The following is a 17983-nucleotide window of genomic DNA, read 5'->3' as shown; positions in this document are numbered from 1 at the left end:
CATTGATCGCATGCCGCTCAATATGCAACGCCGACTGACCCAGTATGAAACCCCACTTCCTCCACTTTAGTGTGCTTCAGCCGGTCCACTAATACGTGTTAAAAGCCTTCATGTGCTAAAAAAAAAAAAAAAAAAGTAAAAGACTAACTAGCACACTTTTACAGATGTAAAGCTTCATATTAAGGACACATTAGGTGCTGATGGCTCATTAACTGAGGGAGGGAGAGAGAGTACAATCTTAAGATGGCAAGAGGAGAGGGGGATCATATGCACAGGAGCAGACCATGCCCCTCCCCCTCACTAAGTGCTGCAGAGATGAGAGGGAATGGGTGTGTGTATGTGAGGATCTATGCATAAGAGGAGGGGGTTGAGGGGGGGGGGTATTTGCATGTGAGTGGAGGCAGTTCCTACCGTTTAATGATGGTTGCAGATGAAACATGGTAGGAGAACGGGGACGGGAACTGGATGGCAGGGGAGGTGTAACCTCAGCTGACCAGGTCTCTGGCTGCCTTGCCAGCACCTCATGCATTATTATCAGGTGGTGGAAGTTTCCACACACAGGGAGGAGGAGGGGAGGCTCACAGGGTGCTATATATATATATATATATATATATATATATATATATATATATATATATATATAATATATCAACTATGCAAAGATTTTCGATCTACCAATGTTAAATCCGCAGGGGATTTATGTCTCCTCAAAGCTCCTCTTTACCAGGCTGAGGGGGAGGCGGTGTTGTCAGAGCGGGTCGCCCAGGAGGGAGATTGTCAGCCTGGTGTAGTACAGTGGGACAAGGGGGCGTGGCTTCTCCAGGACCCTCCCAGGACGGGAAAAATGTGCTTCTCTTCGGGTGTGCTGTGCTAATGAGGTCCGACAGCCCGAGTGCACAATACACTACTCGGCCACCGAACCGCCAAAGCTCCTCATGCACAATCTCACACAAACACACACACACACACACGCACACTTGAGTGCACACAAACATACATAAAGGTCTCTCTCTTATGCACACACACACAATCCCTCCCCATTTCTCTGAGCCTGGACCAGCCAGTAGTACAAACAACCTCCATGGCTTTGACCCTGAATCAAACATTGAGAGAAAGAGGGGATGGGGAGCCATAAAAATAGGACGAATTGTTTCTGTAGAAAAATAGAGGACTTTCCAGAGGCTGATAAAATGTCTTTGGCACTTCTGAAAACACAGCATACATAAAGAAACTGACACGGAGTATAAAAAGGCCAAACTAGAACGCTATTAAGCCATAAAAACATGACTCCACGTTCATCCACATATGAGTCTGGCCAGTCCTGGGTGGATCTGAGCCTGAACAGGCCCGTACTCCACCATCTCTCCGTCCACAGTGATCATCCCTTGTTGAGAGGTGGGCTCCAGCCGCAGGGCTCTCACCTTCTCGTACACCAGGTGGGGGCAGCCGCACGCCAAGTGGGCGCCCTTCTCCATGGCGAGGAAGAGGCGCAGGAGGGCGGGCCGGGAGATTCCTGCCGTCACGTAGAACAGGTGAATCAGCCCGTCGTCCGCCATCGCACCGGGGACCGTCCACAGGTCCTCAGCCAGGTGGGACTGGTAAATCGCCAGCACCAAGACAAAGTCCTCCTCCTTCACCACCGTCCAGCTCTCTGGGACCGGCTGGTCCAGGCCAGGAAGGAGAGAGTCCACAGGGGTTCCGGTTTTGCCGTCGGTCTGGGTGTCAGGTCTCTTGGTGGTGAGGGCATTGTTGGAGGAGTTGGTGATGGAGTTGTGGTTGGAGTTTGTGCTGTTGCAAGTGTGACGAGAGCTCAGTTTTGGAGAGGTGTTGGGGATGAGCTGACAGGGAAGGGAAGAGCAGAGTGAGGGGTGCTGAGGTGTGGAGGGCGGGTGGTTTTCCTTGACGCTCTCTTTTGGAAGTCTCGGTGCTTCCTTAACGGGAAGGTATGCTAACCTGCCCTGATACACTCGGAGGGACGCCAGACGCACCAGGGTGCCCATCAGGAAGCGGATAGCTCCGACATGGCGGTACTTCTCGCTCTCAATGTCGACGTCTGCCACAAAGCCCCAGGCCAGGGAGAGGAAGGAGAAGAGGCGCTGTCGAGAGGCCAAGTGGATCGACACCAGGTCCAGGGAGCCAACCAGACCTTTACACAGCATGAAGCCACAGCTCAGAAGAAGCTCCTCGTTCCACGCTGGAGGCGACCTGAGGGAGAGTACAGAAATCAAGTTAGAAGCTGCCATAGCAGGATACAGCACCATGCGAGAGAGTTATGAATTACTGGTGCTGAGCAATAACTAATCGAAGCAGCATATCACTTATCGTATTTATTTTTTTCGATTCAAGCCAAATATATATATCGTGGTTTTGCAATATTTTTTGCAGTTTTGTAATAATATTTGGATATTTACTTTATAGATTTTAATATTTACTACATTTAAGTGTTAACTACAGCTACGTCACGCTAACAATCAGTGCTATCACTGATGATCAGCAGATGTAACCATGTATGCAACCGTATTTGCTTGTGTTAGCAATTCTCGAAACAACACTAAATACAAAGCTGATGGAAACATCATTAGTTATACAGGTATTTGATTTTACTACAAATAAACAACCCCCCCCTCCGTTAAGATGTTAGTGCAATGTGTCAAATGCGTATTAAACATTTTGACTCCAGATGTTATCTTCTAATGCTCCAAAGCTCCTTATGGTTTCTGCTGCCTGCAAATGGAACTCGTGAGCTTGTGGTTACGACACGACATTCGAGTGCACCGCTGGAAGTCAACAAGGACGGCGTCTACAAGCCACGAAGGCGAACAGTTTAGCAAGCTAGCAGACAGGTATGTAATGGAAGAAATTCAAGGCAGAAGATGAGGCTGCTGGAGCATTTCCACACTGTGCCCCAAGTTGCTCCCGATGGCAGGTGAGCACCTTGCATGGCATCATTGTCAATGTCCTTTTAATGGGTGAATGGGAGGCACAACGTGAAGAGCTTTTGGGGCCGTAGAAAAAGTGCACTATAAGGGCAGCGGAGGATTCATAAAATATTGCCCTGGTCACACCTGCCGTTTGTAGAAGAATACATTTAACAATCCTGTGCTGTGCAAATGACAGACGTCCCTCAGTACACTAACAAATAGTGCTCTTCTATGTTCGGACTCTTACTTGAGTAGTGCAGGAATTTTGACAGGGTAGTGTTGTTTCAAATCGCACACTGACCCATGATCCATCCATTATCTATACCCGCTTTATCCTGAACAGGGTCACTGGAGCCTAGCTCACTTTGGGCAAAGGCAGGGTATAACCCTGGATAGGTCGCCAGTCTATCACAGGGTCAACACATAGAGACAGACGGATAGAAAGCCCATTCTCGCTCTCATTCACACCTGAGGGCAATTTGTAGAATCACCAATTAACCTGAGATGCATGTTTTTTTGGATGGTGGGAGGAAGCCGCAGCAGCTGGAGAGAACCCTCGGGAGAACAGGGAGAACATGCAAACTCCACAAGAAAGGGCCAGGCCCAGATTTGAAGCCGGAAACCTATTCGGTGTGCGGCGACAATGCAAACTACTGCACCACTGTGCTGCCCTGTCTTTGTGCCCTTTGTTAAACACACTCAATAAACACACAGATTCTTCCGTCCCGCAGCAGTCGTGAAAAATACACACTTTGGTGCAGTGTTCAGAAACAGCTGCGGCTTCCTTAGACGCCTTATTTTATAAATCCAATAAAACCCTATAAATCAGTGGCCGCGCCCCTTCCTCTGCGTAGCCAAGATGGCGACCGTTTAGGGTGGAAAGTGTCCAGTGTTTCACACTTCTTTTTTGGACCGTTTTCAGCGCAACATCCTGGTACTTGAAGTGCACTGCATGTTTCTGTACGTGACAGTGTGAATGCACTGATGCACTTAGATGAGTGAGTATTAGGACACAAGTCCACCATCTGGAACACAGCACCGGTGTGCCACATACACTGATGAACCAAAACATTTTGATCATTCAAACATGAAGTGAATAATATTGATGATCCTCTTACAACAGCACAAGTCAACGTCCGCAATATACTAACAGTCAACGTGTTGTACTCGGGAGGCGAGACCTGAGAGACTTTGACCAACTCCTTATGGTTGGATGAGTCTGAGCATCACAGAAACAGCAGAACTGTGGGGGAGCTCCCAGTCAGCGGTGGTGAGTACGTCATGACATTTATCTAAGAAGGGCTAAAACCAAGAAGATGTCGGTGGATGTCCGGAAGCAAGTTTGATGTCAACTTGAAGGTTCTACTGCTAAAGTGCTCATGTTTTGGTGCCATACCTGCAGACCTGCCGGTCTTGTAGAGTCCATGGCTCAGCAGGTTGGAGCTGTTTTGTTGGTACATGAAGGCCTAACAGCTTTTTAGAATAGGTTGCTTGTAACGTTTTGGTTCACCAGTGCACGTTCCATTTTACTTCTTTGATGTTGTGCCAACAACCAGCCAGCAGATGGAGAAGATACCCCGGACGTGTTGTTCCACAGCCGCACTTACAACTATAATCACTCATAATGTACGAGTTTCTAAACCCATTACATCATTCCTTTGAGAGTTTCAGCAACCTGAAATGACCTCCTGCTGAACAGCGAAGCATTTCCAGTCTCTCCTCCCTCCTGAGCGATGATGTGCCCAGTCAGCCTTCAGTACAATTACACAGAACGGAGATGAATTGTCTTTTTTTAGGGCGAAGGAAGGTTCGTCGTTCGCGCTGTTAAACCATGCATTTAAATGACTCATTAATGGACCGACTCACTGTGAGTAGTGGTGGACGGACGCAGCCAGGGCATTGCCGGAGCCACCTGGTAGAATACCCAGAGGGGTCTGGATGGCCTCCTGCCAGTCCTCTCGCTCCATCAGACCATTAATCACCTGCGTTAACAAGAGCGAACACAAAAACAAAAGTCAGACTATGGTCCTGTTTAAAAAGTAGTGTCTGTGTGTGACCTAAAGTTCGAATAAAAAGTGTTTCTTTTTGCCGGCTATAGCTGTTTTGTGTCAAGTACGGTACTGCAAGGGAACCTGAAGGTACCACGGCTGAAGAATTATACATTCAGAAGTACAGCACAGTGAAGAGCAACCACACGATAGCCTGGGTACTTTTATTCATAATGTTTGTAATCATTTCATGTGAATCGAAGCATTTATAGAACAAAAATAAGGCTATTAAATAATACCTTTACAGGCCTGTTCTAAGAAGTGCTGAGAATATGAACATGAGTGTGGAGAGGTTGATATGATTTCTATCTGTGATTGAGTAACCAGTTGTGTCAAAGCACCTCAGCCAGCAGCCCGTCTCCAGACATGATAGCCAGTGCGTCCCACTGTGACAGGTCGGCCTTCCTCACCAGCTCTCGTGCATGGTTCTGGTGCTCTGAAGGACACACGAGACGGGACAGAAAACTGAAGGACGAGGCAGAAAATGTGGCAAAGTGTAGGGCAAACGGGCAACATGAAAAAAAAAACAAGGGCAGAGAAAGAGACACGCTCCCTTCATCACCAGCCTCTGGGGCAGGATCAGGGAGATTAGGCAGAAAAGAGATTCAATTTCCCCTTATCAGGCCAGACATATCACATTAGTCCATCCAGTGGCTACTCAACAGCTCGGAGGCAGCTAAGCCGGCCTGCAAACATCTGTGGCTGACAAATATCTGCATGTGTGTATTCAGTGCTCAGTATATGTGTGTGTGCGTGTGTTGGTTAATGCGCTGGCGGAGGAGCGTGCTATTTGTTCAGCCTAGTTTTATTGGCAGCATCCTTGAGTGGGTCCCTGTGCAGAGGGTCTCTGCAGGCTCATCCAGTCAGCATTAAAGTCTACAGTCCTGCCAGCGTGGGCACGCACGCGTGTGTGCGTGCGTGTGGTGTGTAAAACAGACAGCTTTAAAGAGGGGGAGGAAGGATGGCAGACATGCAATTAACAAATGCCGATACGCTGTCGTCATAAAGGAAATACTTTTTCCTGAAGTATTGATCAATGGCAGACGTGAAGTAAAAACAAGCCTCTCCTTTGCCTTCACTTTGCTCAACCTCTACCTGTCCCCCAACTCTCTCCTGGTGGTTCTCCAGCATGTTGCTGCTGTTTATTTGCTTGTGTGCCGGGGAGGCTGGAGGCACTGATGCATTGCTGTGTTGACAGACTGAGGCAGAGGGAGTAAGCACTGCACAGCTGACTCAGCACTTTGAGCCTGCCAGTGCTTTACTTGCCCGCTACTTCCTTATTCAGGGGTCACTGCCAAACACAAACACCGGCATCAACCTAAACCTGGATACAGGGGCAGTGCATGGTTTTACAATAAAGTTGCCATAGTGACTGTGGATGAGCTGCACTGTTAACAGCTGACAATTTCACTCGGGGATACAAAGACACCCACTATCAATATTTCCCCCTTTTGCTGCAATAGAAATGACTGAAATGAGATGAACAGACTTGAAACTTGATTTTATTAAATTAAACAGCTGTTGACAAAGTTGATCTTTCAGGGAATAATTAGCAGTAGAAAAAAAATAATATATCACAAGATATGTTTTTGCAATACTCAATATTTAGCTAAATGTTCAAATTGCAAGTAATATCATCACTTAAGTAGTGTTGTCAGCAGGATTTAATTTCAGTGCATGTAAATAATTTGCCCCCCAGCTGGGTAGATATTCTTTTGTCTAATGAAATTACTCTGTTAATACTTTATGCTGTTTAACTTTCAAAGTGAAATTGCAGCTTTGGCAGTTTATGTAAAGATTAAATCCTACAGTGCACATTTGCATTATATATGGACATTATCATATAGTGTGACAGGTATATATTTCACCTTCCCACCTTGTACATTTATGTTTTTTAATCACTGCTTATTTTATGTGGGCTATCTGAATTGGTCTCCCTTAAAATGTTCCATAACTGCATCTGTTTTGAAAAATAAATATAATTTATACCAATCACAAACATTTATCATTTTTGATCATTTAACTTTATTCTTAAAAGTTACAAAGGAAGAGGGCATGCTGGGAAATGGGAGGGGAGGAGCACAAGAAAAATATATGCACCGGGCCAATCAAGGTTACCTTACTCTGCAGCAGATAGCAGATGTGTCTACTAAACAAGCCTGTGAGAGAGCAAGAGAAGCTGGCTCATATTCCTTTGCACAAACGTTACTGATGCAACACCCAATTGAAAATCTGATTCGTCCTTTTGCATCATAACCTTAATGAGTGTTTGTGGGGGAAAAAATAAAACAAGGTCTGCTTTTGTTACAATTTGATTTTCAAGAATGGATACTAAAACATTTTTTGAAGTAGGCTACCCACAGTGCGCACAGAATTACGACTGCCATCGCCAATATTGAGTATCACGATAATATCATAAGGTGGTGATTCCAACTCCAAAAATACATACATAAAATCTTGTGTAAATTCCAGTTGTTTCCCTGTAAATGCAGCACTTCCCCCTTCGCGTCACCCTCTGCTGCCTTCAGCCGAGGTTAGCCCGGGTGAAGATTAAACTTGGTACACTGGATGCTTCATACAGTATGTAAAAGGTACAACGCTGACACAAGAGGCGTCTCCATCGGTACTCGTCCTTCCTCAGGCAAAGGCAATGTGATACAGTCATCAAGGAGCTGTGTGCTGCATAAATGGACTCATAGTCTCTGACTCGCTACTGTATCTGACCACCGAAGGCCCATTAGTGACCCATATTCTTCCCCCTCTTCTGTCCCTCTTTGGGCCGTGTCGACGCCAGTATAATTACTGTGGTTTTTTTTCATCACCATCCAGCTGCTGTCCTTTATTTTAAGTCCTAGGAGTCTACACGAATAGCCTGCATGCACATCAGCAGTCTTTCTCAAACAAACACCGGTTTCCCTCCTGTTTTTCTGCCGTTGCTGTCGTGATCGTTCTCACGGAGCTGTAGGAGAGATTCAGCGGCGTGCTGCCACGCCGATGCTGGAAGCGACAGCTAAGTCGTACCTGTCACATTGTTGACTCGATCAAACACGGTTGGGTTGGGGTAGGAGCGGAGAGAGTTGGGGAAATTCAATAATTGGAGTGTGTAGATGTGTGCATGATGTCTTTTTCTGATTATCTCATATTAAAGCCTCTCCCTGTTTCCCCAGCAGCTCGTCAGTCGTCAGAAAGAGGTCGCTTGGAGTTCAGAGCCTTTGATGACAGCAACCGACGCAACGCTGTCTAAGGTCACAAAAACAATGTGGAGCAGATGGGATGATACAAATGACAATCTAATGCAGCATCAGTGTACGTGTGCTTGAATCCCTGCAGATGTGTGCATGCGCACATGCTCATGTTTGCGGTGAACATATGGCCTCTGAATTCACGACAAACAATGCACAATTCCTGCAGAGATTGAAAGTCGGTTCAGAGTGGAGTTACGCCAACTGAAGGGTGTGTGTGCCTAAGCATGCGTGCTTGCATGTGTGTGTGTGTAATTGGCAAGATGACCCAGTTGTTCGACTGATCATCCCACGATGGGGTCAAATGCTTAATCCCCTATTTCATATGACAGTGACCTCCTTGAGGAGTAGTGTGAGCTAAATGCACGATAAAAAAAAAAACACATTTGTGAGCGAACGGACTCTACTGACCCGTGATGACGAGGGTGAAGGGAACAGAGGCCTCCGTCAGCATGCCCTGTATGTGGCCGGTGAAGAGCTGGAGAGCCTGACCACGCCCGCTGTGGGGGTTCACCAGTATCATGATCCTGCAAGGCCGACGCACCTCCGTGTACACCACACCTGAGACAGACAAGAGAGGAGGACGTGAGCGAAGGCAAGGACACGGATGAAGACAAGAAGACAAAAGGAGCATCTTAAAGAATGTATGAGGACAGCCTCCTTCCTCGAGATCTGTGTGGCACAGAAATGCACGGTGGAAGAAACACAAAACAAAAAAAGAAGCATGAAATAGTCAAGTCATTCAGGCTGACAACACTTAATATTAATGTGACATGCTACTTTCTTCAAAGAGAGAGGGCGTACAGATGCTCCTCATTCGGGATCTTACCAATTATTAATAGTAATTTGTGACATGGTATCGTTCCCATGAGGAAATCCTCCTGTTGCTTGTGTCTTTCAAGGGAAGACAGATTAATGGAATGACAAAGATTCATCACCCCTGTGGTTTGTAGGGAGTCAGCATCCTGCTCAAGGGCAGTGTTGCAGGGTAGATGCTTACCCTGTTTTCAGCTGTCTTCATGTGGATTATAATTACAATAATTATTGACAAAATTACAAGGGAGCAACCAAGTTATACGAGTTAGCTAATGTCAAAGTAAAAAATTGAGACACAAAAATTATCATTTGGGAAACAGTTATATTTTCTGACACATACCAAATGGGTATTTGAGAAATAATTGATATTATCATGTGTAGCTTTAAAAAAAAAAAAATCTATATTTGGAGCATGCCACAGGTTTTGTCATTTTGCCTCTGTACACCCCCAAACTTGATTTGAAGACAAACAATAAAGATGTAATTGAAATGTAGACTTTCAGCTTCAATTGAAGGGTTTTAACAAAAATACTACATTAACTGTTTAAGGATTTACAACCATTTTTTTTTTCATAGTGCCTCCATTTTCACAGGCAAACTTACAATTACAAACATATATAAGGATTATATACTTGGATGCAAATCCTTTGTAGTCAATGATTGCCTGAAGTCTGGAACCCATGGACTTCACCAAACGCTGAGTTTCCTCCCTTCATATGGATGGCCAAGCTTTCACTACAGTCACCTTCTAGTTTCTTTGAGGGTCTTTCTGGCTTCACTTTTGTCTTCAGTACGTGTAAAACATGCTCAGTAAAGTTGCGGTCAGGTGATTGATTTGACCATTTAAGAACATTTAATTTTATTTGTGTTAAGATCATTAGGTCATGTTTCTGTTTTTCCACCTCATCAGTAATTCCATTTCCTGTTTTGTTTTGGTTCCTCACTTATCCCCTCGTCTCAGATGACTCGACTTCTTTATTTCGTGTGTTTCCCGCCGGTGTGATTGGCTGCTTCTCCCTGTTTGTACGCACCTGTGTCCAACTCTTTTCCTGCTCTTAAGTGTATAAATGCTGCGTTTGAATGAAACTCGTGAGCTCGTGGTTACAACACGGAAAGTCATGTCAGACGTAGGCTAATATCTAAAGTTATTAAGACAAACTCTACATGACTAAAATTACAATATATTATCTTGACATCCAATGAAACATGAACTCTGACATTTCTGTAAATGTCAGCACACATGACCCCATCTGAATGCAGCATCAGTTCCCCAATCAGCCCTAGCTGCAGTCACTTGCTAATCACACATTCAGTATGTACATTCACTGATGGTTGCTGCAGAAGTTTTGTCATCAGGATCATTTTGTTTCCCCAATCTTCAGATAATTGTTGGTTGCTTGGAGTTTTGTCTTTGGTCAGAAGTTCAGGAGCTTTGATCACCAGCATCGACTTTTTGTTTTTGTTGTTTTTACCCGCCCAGACAATGAATGGACTGCTTTGTGTTGGAATGAGTAATCTATAGTCTTTGTTTTATTCTACTTCCCAGTTGTGTCTTTGTGTCCTTCCCTTGCTGTGACACTAATTCCCCAGTGCCTTTAGCAATGTAGTAAATTGTTGATTTGGTGACTCCTGCAGTTTCTGCTATTGCTCTGATAATTTGGTATTATTTTTTTTAGCCTAGTAATGGGCTCTTGCATGGGCACCTCTTTGGAAAGCAAATTGAGAGTTTCCATTAACAGCAAGCAAATGCAACTCTTTGAATTATCCGCAGACACCTATACTCCTTAATTTGTCATGAATAAACGAGGGAACCGGTCACACCTGGCCAGGAAACAGTTATCAGTTAATTGCCCAATCACTTGTAAACCTGTGGAAATGGAGGTACTGTGTGAAATAAATGGCTAAACAGTTTATGCAATACTTTTGTTACACCAGTTGAATTAAAGCTGAAAGTCTACACTTCAATAACATCTTGAATGCGTCATTTCAAATCCATTGTGGTGGTGTACGGAGGCAAAACTACAGGAATAGTGCCACTGTCTAAATACATATGGACCCGACTGCGCTGGGCTGTCTGCATGTCAAAGGGGTGCGTTCGACTTTATGTGGCGCTGACTTAACATGGTGGATGCTAGACTTACAAGAATGCATGATGGTTAGAAATGTTTTGTGACTTTAGCTGGTGCTGCAAAACGTCACGATGTCACATGACATTAAAACCTCGCGGGATTAAAGCGGCTGCAGTTTTCTGAGTCAGGCGCTGCAGATACTCTCCATCAGTTGCATCAACTGGGGACCACTTCTGTGACGACAGAGCTTTGACCTGATTGGTTTATGGCTTCACTGACTTGCTTGACGTGTGTTTTGTTTTTATTCTAAGAACTTCAGATCGGTTATCTTCTGTTATCTGTCCCAACGACGGCGGTGCAATTTAATTTGATGTTCTCCTTCTGGCAGCATGGACCCCATACACACTATAGTGTTTAATTTAAACTATAAACCTACAAAAACAGTTTATTTAAGGAGTTTGTTGTTGTGAGTCTTTAGATTTCCTGGTGATATGGTAGCCATTACTGTGTATGCCACATGAAGTACAATGTGTCTGATTTAACGGCAGCCTTTTTATACTCCTCCCCTGCAGTTCTCATTGACCATCAAGTCAGTTGAAGTCAACCACAGCTAAAACTGAATGCATCTAAAGTCTCCTTTAACACAACACTGGACCCCCAAATTGCTCCCTAGATAGACTGCTAAATGATAGTAATGTACTGTAACAAACATTATTCGATATATTACAAGACGTTTGCCTAAATGAACAATTAATTATTTCTCCATAAAGTCCTTTTGAATTAGCCACTTAACTGTAAAACACTTGTGGGCTGTGACTTAAAGGATTTGCAGTTTTGAAAAGGAAATTGGGCGATAAGCTTCCCCATCTGGATGTGGATTTTGCAGCAGATGCCCTTGACCTTAAAAGCAGACACAGACTCACTGGAGACCATATCAAGTGAATCAGAAAGGACAAATCATTCCATTTTGTGGTCTGGAGGGCAGAAACTTCAGTATCGTTTTGCAGAATAAATATTTGGCTGCAGGCAATGTGGACTTTGGTGTCAGACAAACAACATTTTTAAGAAAGAAGAAAGTATTTTTCAGTAATTTCAGCTCTGAAGATATTTTATCTTTAAGAATTGACAAATCAAATGCTTTAGGCAGCCTTGTCCTGACTCACTAACTTCTGTCTACTCATTCCTTGTTCAGTATTTTTCCTACTGACAGTTCATAACCTCAATTTCCAATTGTGTGACCTGGGATGTGCTGCTGTTATCGCTGCCATCCTCTACCTCATTTGGCCTGTGATGATGGAGAACAGCGGAGGTACAAAAATATCTCAGTGAGAGGTGTGAATCCAGAGTGCAAAAACACACAGGCATGTGACAAACCTCTGCCTCCATTCACCCACACAGGGTTACCATTGTTGTTTACTTGCACCCGAGCACAATGTGGCTTTCAGACACAAAAGGTCCTCTCCACACTTCCAGAATACAGTGGAAACTGGTCTTTGACACTACAAAAAGGTTTTGCACTCAAGTGTGCTGAGCTCAATAGCATCCTCTTAACAAATCCACACACACACTTGAAAAGGTCAAATCTAAAGCTCAAATCCTTGAGACTTAAAAAAATGCTTTTGGCATCTTTGACACTGCAATATATGACATGAACAGATGAGTAGGAGAAATGTTCTTTGCATCAATGTGATGAAGCCCTCTAGAATGATGAGAACTGCAGTGAAAAACAAGCATTAGTTCAGTCAGACAATCACACAGCTAATTCAAGCCAGTGTAGTTTTACTCTGAAATGAAATCACTTGGGAATACTTAACACTTATTCAAAATCTGTTGAGACATTTGACTGAAAATAGATCTTCATGTTGCTGCTAGTCAGAGGATCACCAAAATGTATGTTTCACCCTCTGGGGACCATAAATGTCTCTACAGGATTTCATCCGCTAACTACTTTATCAATATTTTATGGCTAATACTGAAATTCTGATTGCGTACGGTGAGTTGCCAAAACAAATATAATCTAATAAAACTGCTTTATAATCAATCCTGGAAAAATATTTAAAAACATTTCTCAATATAATGTACTGAAATCAAGCAGCACCACAAACTACACCATGTCATCGATCCATGCAACAACCCAACAGTTGAAACAACAACTGTGAACGAGGTTCAACAAAAATGTAATCTTTTAGAGTTTAATGTAGACAATAAATTGTCCAATATGTCTAAACATTATGTCCAAAATTACATATTTTGTTGCAAGTTGTCATAAGATAAAGGAAATCGTTTGTGTGAATGATTATTCATTTTGCACAACACTGTTAGTTCTTATCCGTAGATAATGATGTTTCAACATCAGTGGCATGTTTGATTTACTGCCATATTCTTATCCAGGTTATGAATGTTTTGAATCTAAATTCAAACGCACACACACGCCATAGTTAAAATGATTTTCCATGTGCATCATTTTTCAATGTACCATCACTGAAGCCCTGTCACTGAAAACAACTTCTTCCTCCTGACCTCTGTTGGCACTGTAAGTGTGTGTGTGTGTGTGTGTGTGTGTGTGTGTGTGTGTGTGTGTGTGTGTGTGTGTGTGTGTGTGTGTGTGTGTGTGTGTGTGTGTGTGTGTGTGTGTGTGTCTAGCCTGTGTGTGTGTAGCATGAGCACGGAGGCAACGTGTGAGTGTGTATGTGTGAAATCTGTCTGATATGTGAAGTCAGATACCTGCAGGCGCATCCTGCTGGCCACACTGGCAAGCAAACTTTCAGCTGCAGTGTGTGTATTTCACAGTTTCAAGTGGGTAAACACACACACACACACACACACACACACACACACACACACACACACACACACACACACACACACACACACACACACACACACACACACACAGAGGCCTTAAGGCGACAGGCAGACTGGATATCACAATGCGTCAGTGCCATCAAGTGCTGCGCTCACAGAGAAGAGTTCCCATCTTATTGCCACAAGTGTATCACTATTCAGAAAAAAATGTAAACAAAGGTGTAACGTGCGTTCAGTAGGACTTGCTTCTGCAGCACGGGCGGGTTTGTTAAAACATGAAACCATTCAACAGCAGACACACAAATATGCGGTCTATTTAGTGAAAGAGTTCTAGTTCAGGAGCAGCTCTATATTCAGACCGCAAAGACACGTCCGCAAACCAGTTGCATTCCAAGGTTGGGTGAGTGTTTGCTGGAGAGGAGGGGGAGAGGTCCAGAGAGTATCCACACCACTGCCCAGAGAGGCATCATCAGACAGGGGAGGAGGGGAGGAGGGGAGGAGGTTGACAGGGCATCACAGCCATGTGTCACAGAGCAGGAGACGACAGCTCCGGAGGGACCGAGAGGCTGGCCGGGGTGAGAGGTCGTCTCCTTCACCGAGGAAGTCACGACGGCTGCGGCACGTCCCCGGGGGAAATCACACACTGACAGACACACCTGACCACGAGGCTGCTGGGAAAAGAAAGAGCTGGTGTGGCAGCTGAACATACCACAGCTCTTCCCCTCCTTCCCTTCCCATTTTTCACACCTCAACCTGTTAATCCCGATATGTCCGCTCACGCTTGCACTGCCTCATTTGCACATTTTAAGGAAACCCTGCAGACACAGACTTTGGAAAAAAAAAAAAAAAAAAAAAAAAAATCCTAAATGCCATCGAGACACAAATAGAATCAAAAATATGAAAAATCCATAATGTAAAACTGTGTAAATGTTAAATCTGAAACCGTCCTTCTCCCAACCGTTTGAGCGGCACAAAAAGATACAGCCAGCCAGCGGCAAAAACAAATGACAGCCCCTTGTTTGAAAAGTCAAATCAAGTAACCGTCATCTCATTCCTCTGCATGCGATCTCACTGTGGATCTTCTAAGCAGCAGGACTGTATCATAGTGCATGCACTTCATTATTTACAGCTCATTCATTTCAATGAAGCAGCAGTGAGACTAAAAACCCCGCGAGACAACCAGTATGACAGATTTCGACACACGAACTAAATGAACAGAGCTACAACCCTGATGTAAACTATACCATCACGTGTTAAATTTGGTGTTTAATCACTTTATATTTCAGTGTAAGTGTGTCACCGTGATAGCTCTCTGCCTAAATACCAATCTTTGTGCCGCAATTGGACTTTTAATCCAACCTTTCCATCTGCACTCCCAGATGAGATGACATGCAATTAACTCAGGGGGTAAATACACTACGAGGGATTAGTGAACCACACTGACTTCCATACACCCTCTATGACGAGGCACTAAAGCGGCGATTCTGCTGCATTTATTAACACAACTTCACTCATTTAAAGCACATAATATATTCCCTTAAATGCTGTATTATTGGCGAGCCTAGATCTGGAATGCTCAACCAAAGCTTATAAATTAACGATTTGATCACATCATCTCCGAGACGCTGTGTTCAAAAAAAGTGAAGAGGCAAAAATAAGAGACTACAAACGGGAAGTTCATTAGTATGTGTGACTGAAAACCTCCCAAGCTGCAGCTCTTTGATGAGTCCTGCGAGAGGACAGTGATGAGGGGGCCGCCCAGTTACCTCTCAGGTCACCATCTGCCTGCCTGCCTGCCGGCCCGCCTGGCATACAGGCCTCCGACTCAAAACTCCTGCTGGCTGCAGAGACCATACGAGGAAGGGTGATTGTTCCTCATCACACAGTGGCCTGGACTCTCTTGTGTGTCTGCAGTCTGCACCTGGAGGCTGATTCCAGGAGGGCGCCCTCATTCCTCACCCTGTGCTGCTGTCGTTGCCTCCATCTTTTGCAACGAACATTCCAAATTAGTCACATATCAAAGTCAAATATCCGCTTCCTCTTCGAAAGCGCTCAGGAGTGCTCGCCTGCTCCATATTATAAACAGGTTAAATATTTCCGTGTGAAGAGGAGAATATTACTTGACCTGACACAGAGGACTCCCTAATGACAAACAGAATCATCATTTTAAGATCCAGACTGCTTTGTCCCATACAATATAGGGTAATTAGCTGCCTAAACACTTCTCATATTGTATTCATACTCTGTTATTGTATACAAGGATGGAGCGCAGAGAAGCTAATGAGATTGGAAGACAAAGGAACTTGAGGACAGTCTGCATCCTAAACAGAGCGAGACATTATGAGTCCTAATTAGACGAGGCTGCTGCAAAGCAGGATGAAAAACAGCCGTTGTTTTGATGTGATTTTTTTTCTTTCCACCCATCAACAATTAATTCTCAGTGGGAATTTCAAGAGCAGAAATAATGATGCCTGATCACCAGCTAGACTCTGTGCTGACAGAGGATCAGATGGAAATCTAACTACTTAAATGATCATTTTCAGGAGTGTGTGTGTGTGTGTGTGTGTGTGTGTGTGTGTGTGTGTGTGTGTGTGTGTGTGTGTGTGTGTGTGTGTGTGTGTGTGTGTGTGTGTGTGCGTGCGTCTTTTCCCAGCAGGCTTCAGATCCTGAATAATGAGCTTTGTGCATGAAAGAGGCAGCAGGTAACTGCTTCCGACAAGTAGATCACCTTTCACGTAGAACAGGTTACTGAGAGCAAATGGAATGTGTGCGTCAAACCGGTTTTCAATGATGAGAATCAACTGCATTGGTTTGAGGGCACATCAGTTGATCTAATTTAATTTGACCGTTTAAAATCTCACTTTGCAAGACTTTTGTCATATAAATTGGAAAAGTGCAACATTGGGATGACCATCGGAGTATTCAGACTGCACTCAGTATCTGACCTTATTGAAGATGTATCATTTTCACGTCATAATAATATTTGACAACCTTATTCTTTTGATACATAGGCCCGAATCTCTTACTTCAATTCAATTATTTTCAGACTATCCCATGTGTCTCCCAACCTACTCACCGTCTCTCCGGGGCGCCTGCAGCACTGAGGCATCTCTGATGGCATGAGCCCACCTCTCAGCCTCCTGGAGGTTGGCGAGCGGGTCCTGGACCAGCGCGACCCGAAAACACTGCTCCACTCTCTGCCGGGCCACTCCGGCGCTCATCCAGCGCCTCTTGAACGGGTAGAAATAGGCTGTAAAGTAAGCGCCGACGTCCGCGCTGTCCGGCCCTCTGTACGCCCGACAGCCGATGCAGTCGGTCAAGTTAAAAACCACCTTAGTCCGCCCGGGTGACGAGGAGATCCTTTGGATGGTCAGGGCGCTCTCCGTCAAGCTCACCGAGTACCGGACCCTGTCGTTGAGCGTGTCGGTGAACTCCCCGTACAGCACGCCCACGAACCCGTTCCGCTGGCGGGATGGGTCCGCATCAGAGACGTCTTTCTCCATCCCGGCGACGCGTCCCGGAGGCCGGTGAGCGGATGGCGGTGCGTTGCAGACTCTGGACCAACCAGCCTGCTGTGGGACCCTTTAAGCGCAATAACAGCAGCTTCCCCAGTTCAGAGTCTCTCCCTAGTGACTGGAAGAGGAATGGCAGTGACGGTGCTGGAGGAGCGCGCAGCCGGCTGTCCGGGGTCCAACCGCGTGTCCTCAACAATTTAGGAAACACGTTCTGCTCCCTCTGTGCAATATTGTGGTTCAAACTGTGGGGAAAAAAAACCCAGCAAAATCAGGCTACTAAACTAACAGGTTATATCATTTTGAAGCCACTGACTGTACTTGATATTAAAGCATTATCGTGAATATCAATTCAAAATTCATACATTCTTTATTTGGCCAGGAGCCCCACCTTTTTTTTCTCTCTCTCTCTTTGAATAAAAGTTACAGGGTAGAAACCTGCTGTAGGGTCACCGAAATGTATACATAGGTTAGAATGTTTATGTTTTGACAATAGCCCAACCCTGAGGAAAATAAGTCAAATCTATCCATTTAAATTAAAATGTTATAATATATGCATACAATGACATT

At 44.6% G+C, this 17983-nt stretch overlaps 1 protein-coding gene across 1 annotated transcript; it reads right to left on the bottom strand.

Moving 5' to 3' along the window:
- Positions 1 to 661: 661 nt before the first annotated feature.
- On the bottom strand, positions 662 to 17735 carry LOC138627571 (sphingosine kinase 1). Its single transcript, XM_069709995.1, has 5 exons — positions 16978 to 17735; positions 8623 to 8772; positions 5311 to 5405; positions 4788 to 4903; positions 662 to 2205 (listed from the first exon to the last, which is right to left on the bottom strand). The coding sequence occupies exons 1-5, from the start codon at positions 17402 to 17404 to the stop codon at positions 1296 to 1298; spliced, it is 1698 nt and encodes a 565-aa protein (XP_069566096.1). The 5' UTR covers positions 17405 to 17735; the 3' UTR covers positions 662 to 1295.
- Positions 17736 to 17983: the final 248 nt, after the last annotated feature.

This window comes from Brachyistius frenatus, unplaced genomic scaffold (assembly GCF_029030835.1).
Source record: "Brachyistius frenatus isolate BFR_SWC_R1_liver_20210118 unplaced genomic scaffold, ASM2903083v1 Contig_88, whole genome shotgun sequence".
Lineage (NCBI taxonomy): Eukaryota > Metazoa > Chordata > Actinopteri > Embiotocidae > Brachyistius > Brachyistius frenatus.
The sequence above is the reverse complement of the archived record's forward strand: the minus strand, read 5'-3'. Positions and strand labels throughout refer to the sequence as shown.

Bases quoted from the DNA above. Each gene is read 5' to 3' on its own strand.
- LOC138627571 (XM_069709995.1), bottom strand. From the start codon at position 17,404: ATGGAGAAAGACGTCTCTGATGCGGACCCATCCCGCCAGCGGAACGGG. The intron at 8,773-16,977 runs GTGAGTAGGTTG...TGTCTGTCTCAG, and splicing joins GCAGGCGCCCCGGAGAGACG to GTGTGGTGTACACGGAGGTG. The intron at 4,904-5,310 runs GTGCTTTGACAC...TTGTTAACGCAG, and splicing joins GAGACGGGCTGCTGGCTGAG to GTGATTAATGGTCTGATGGA.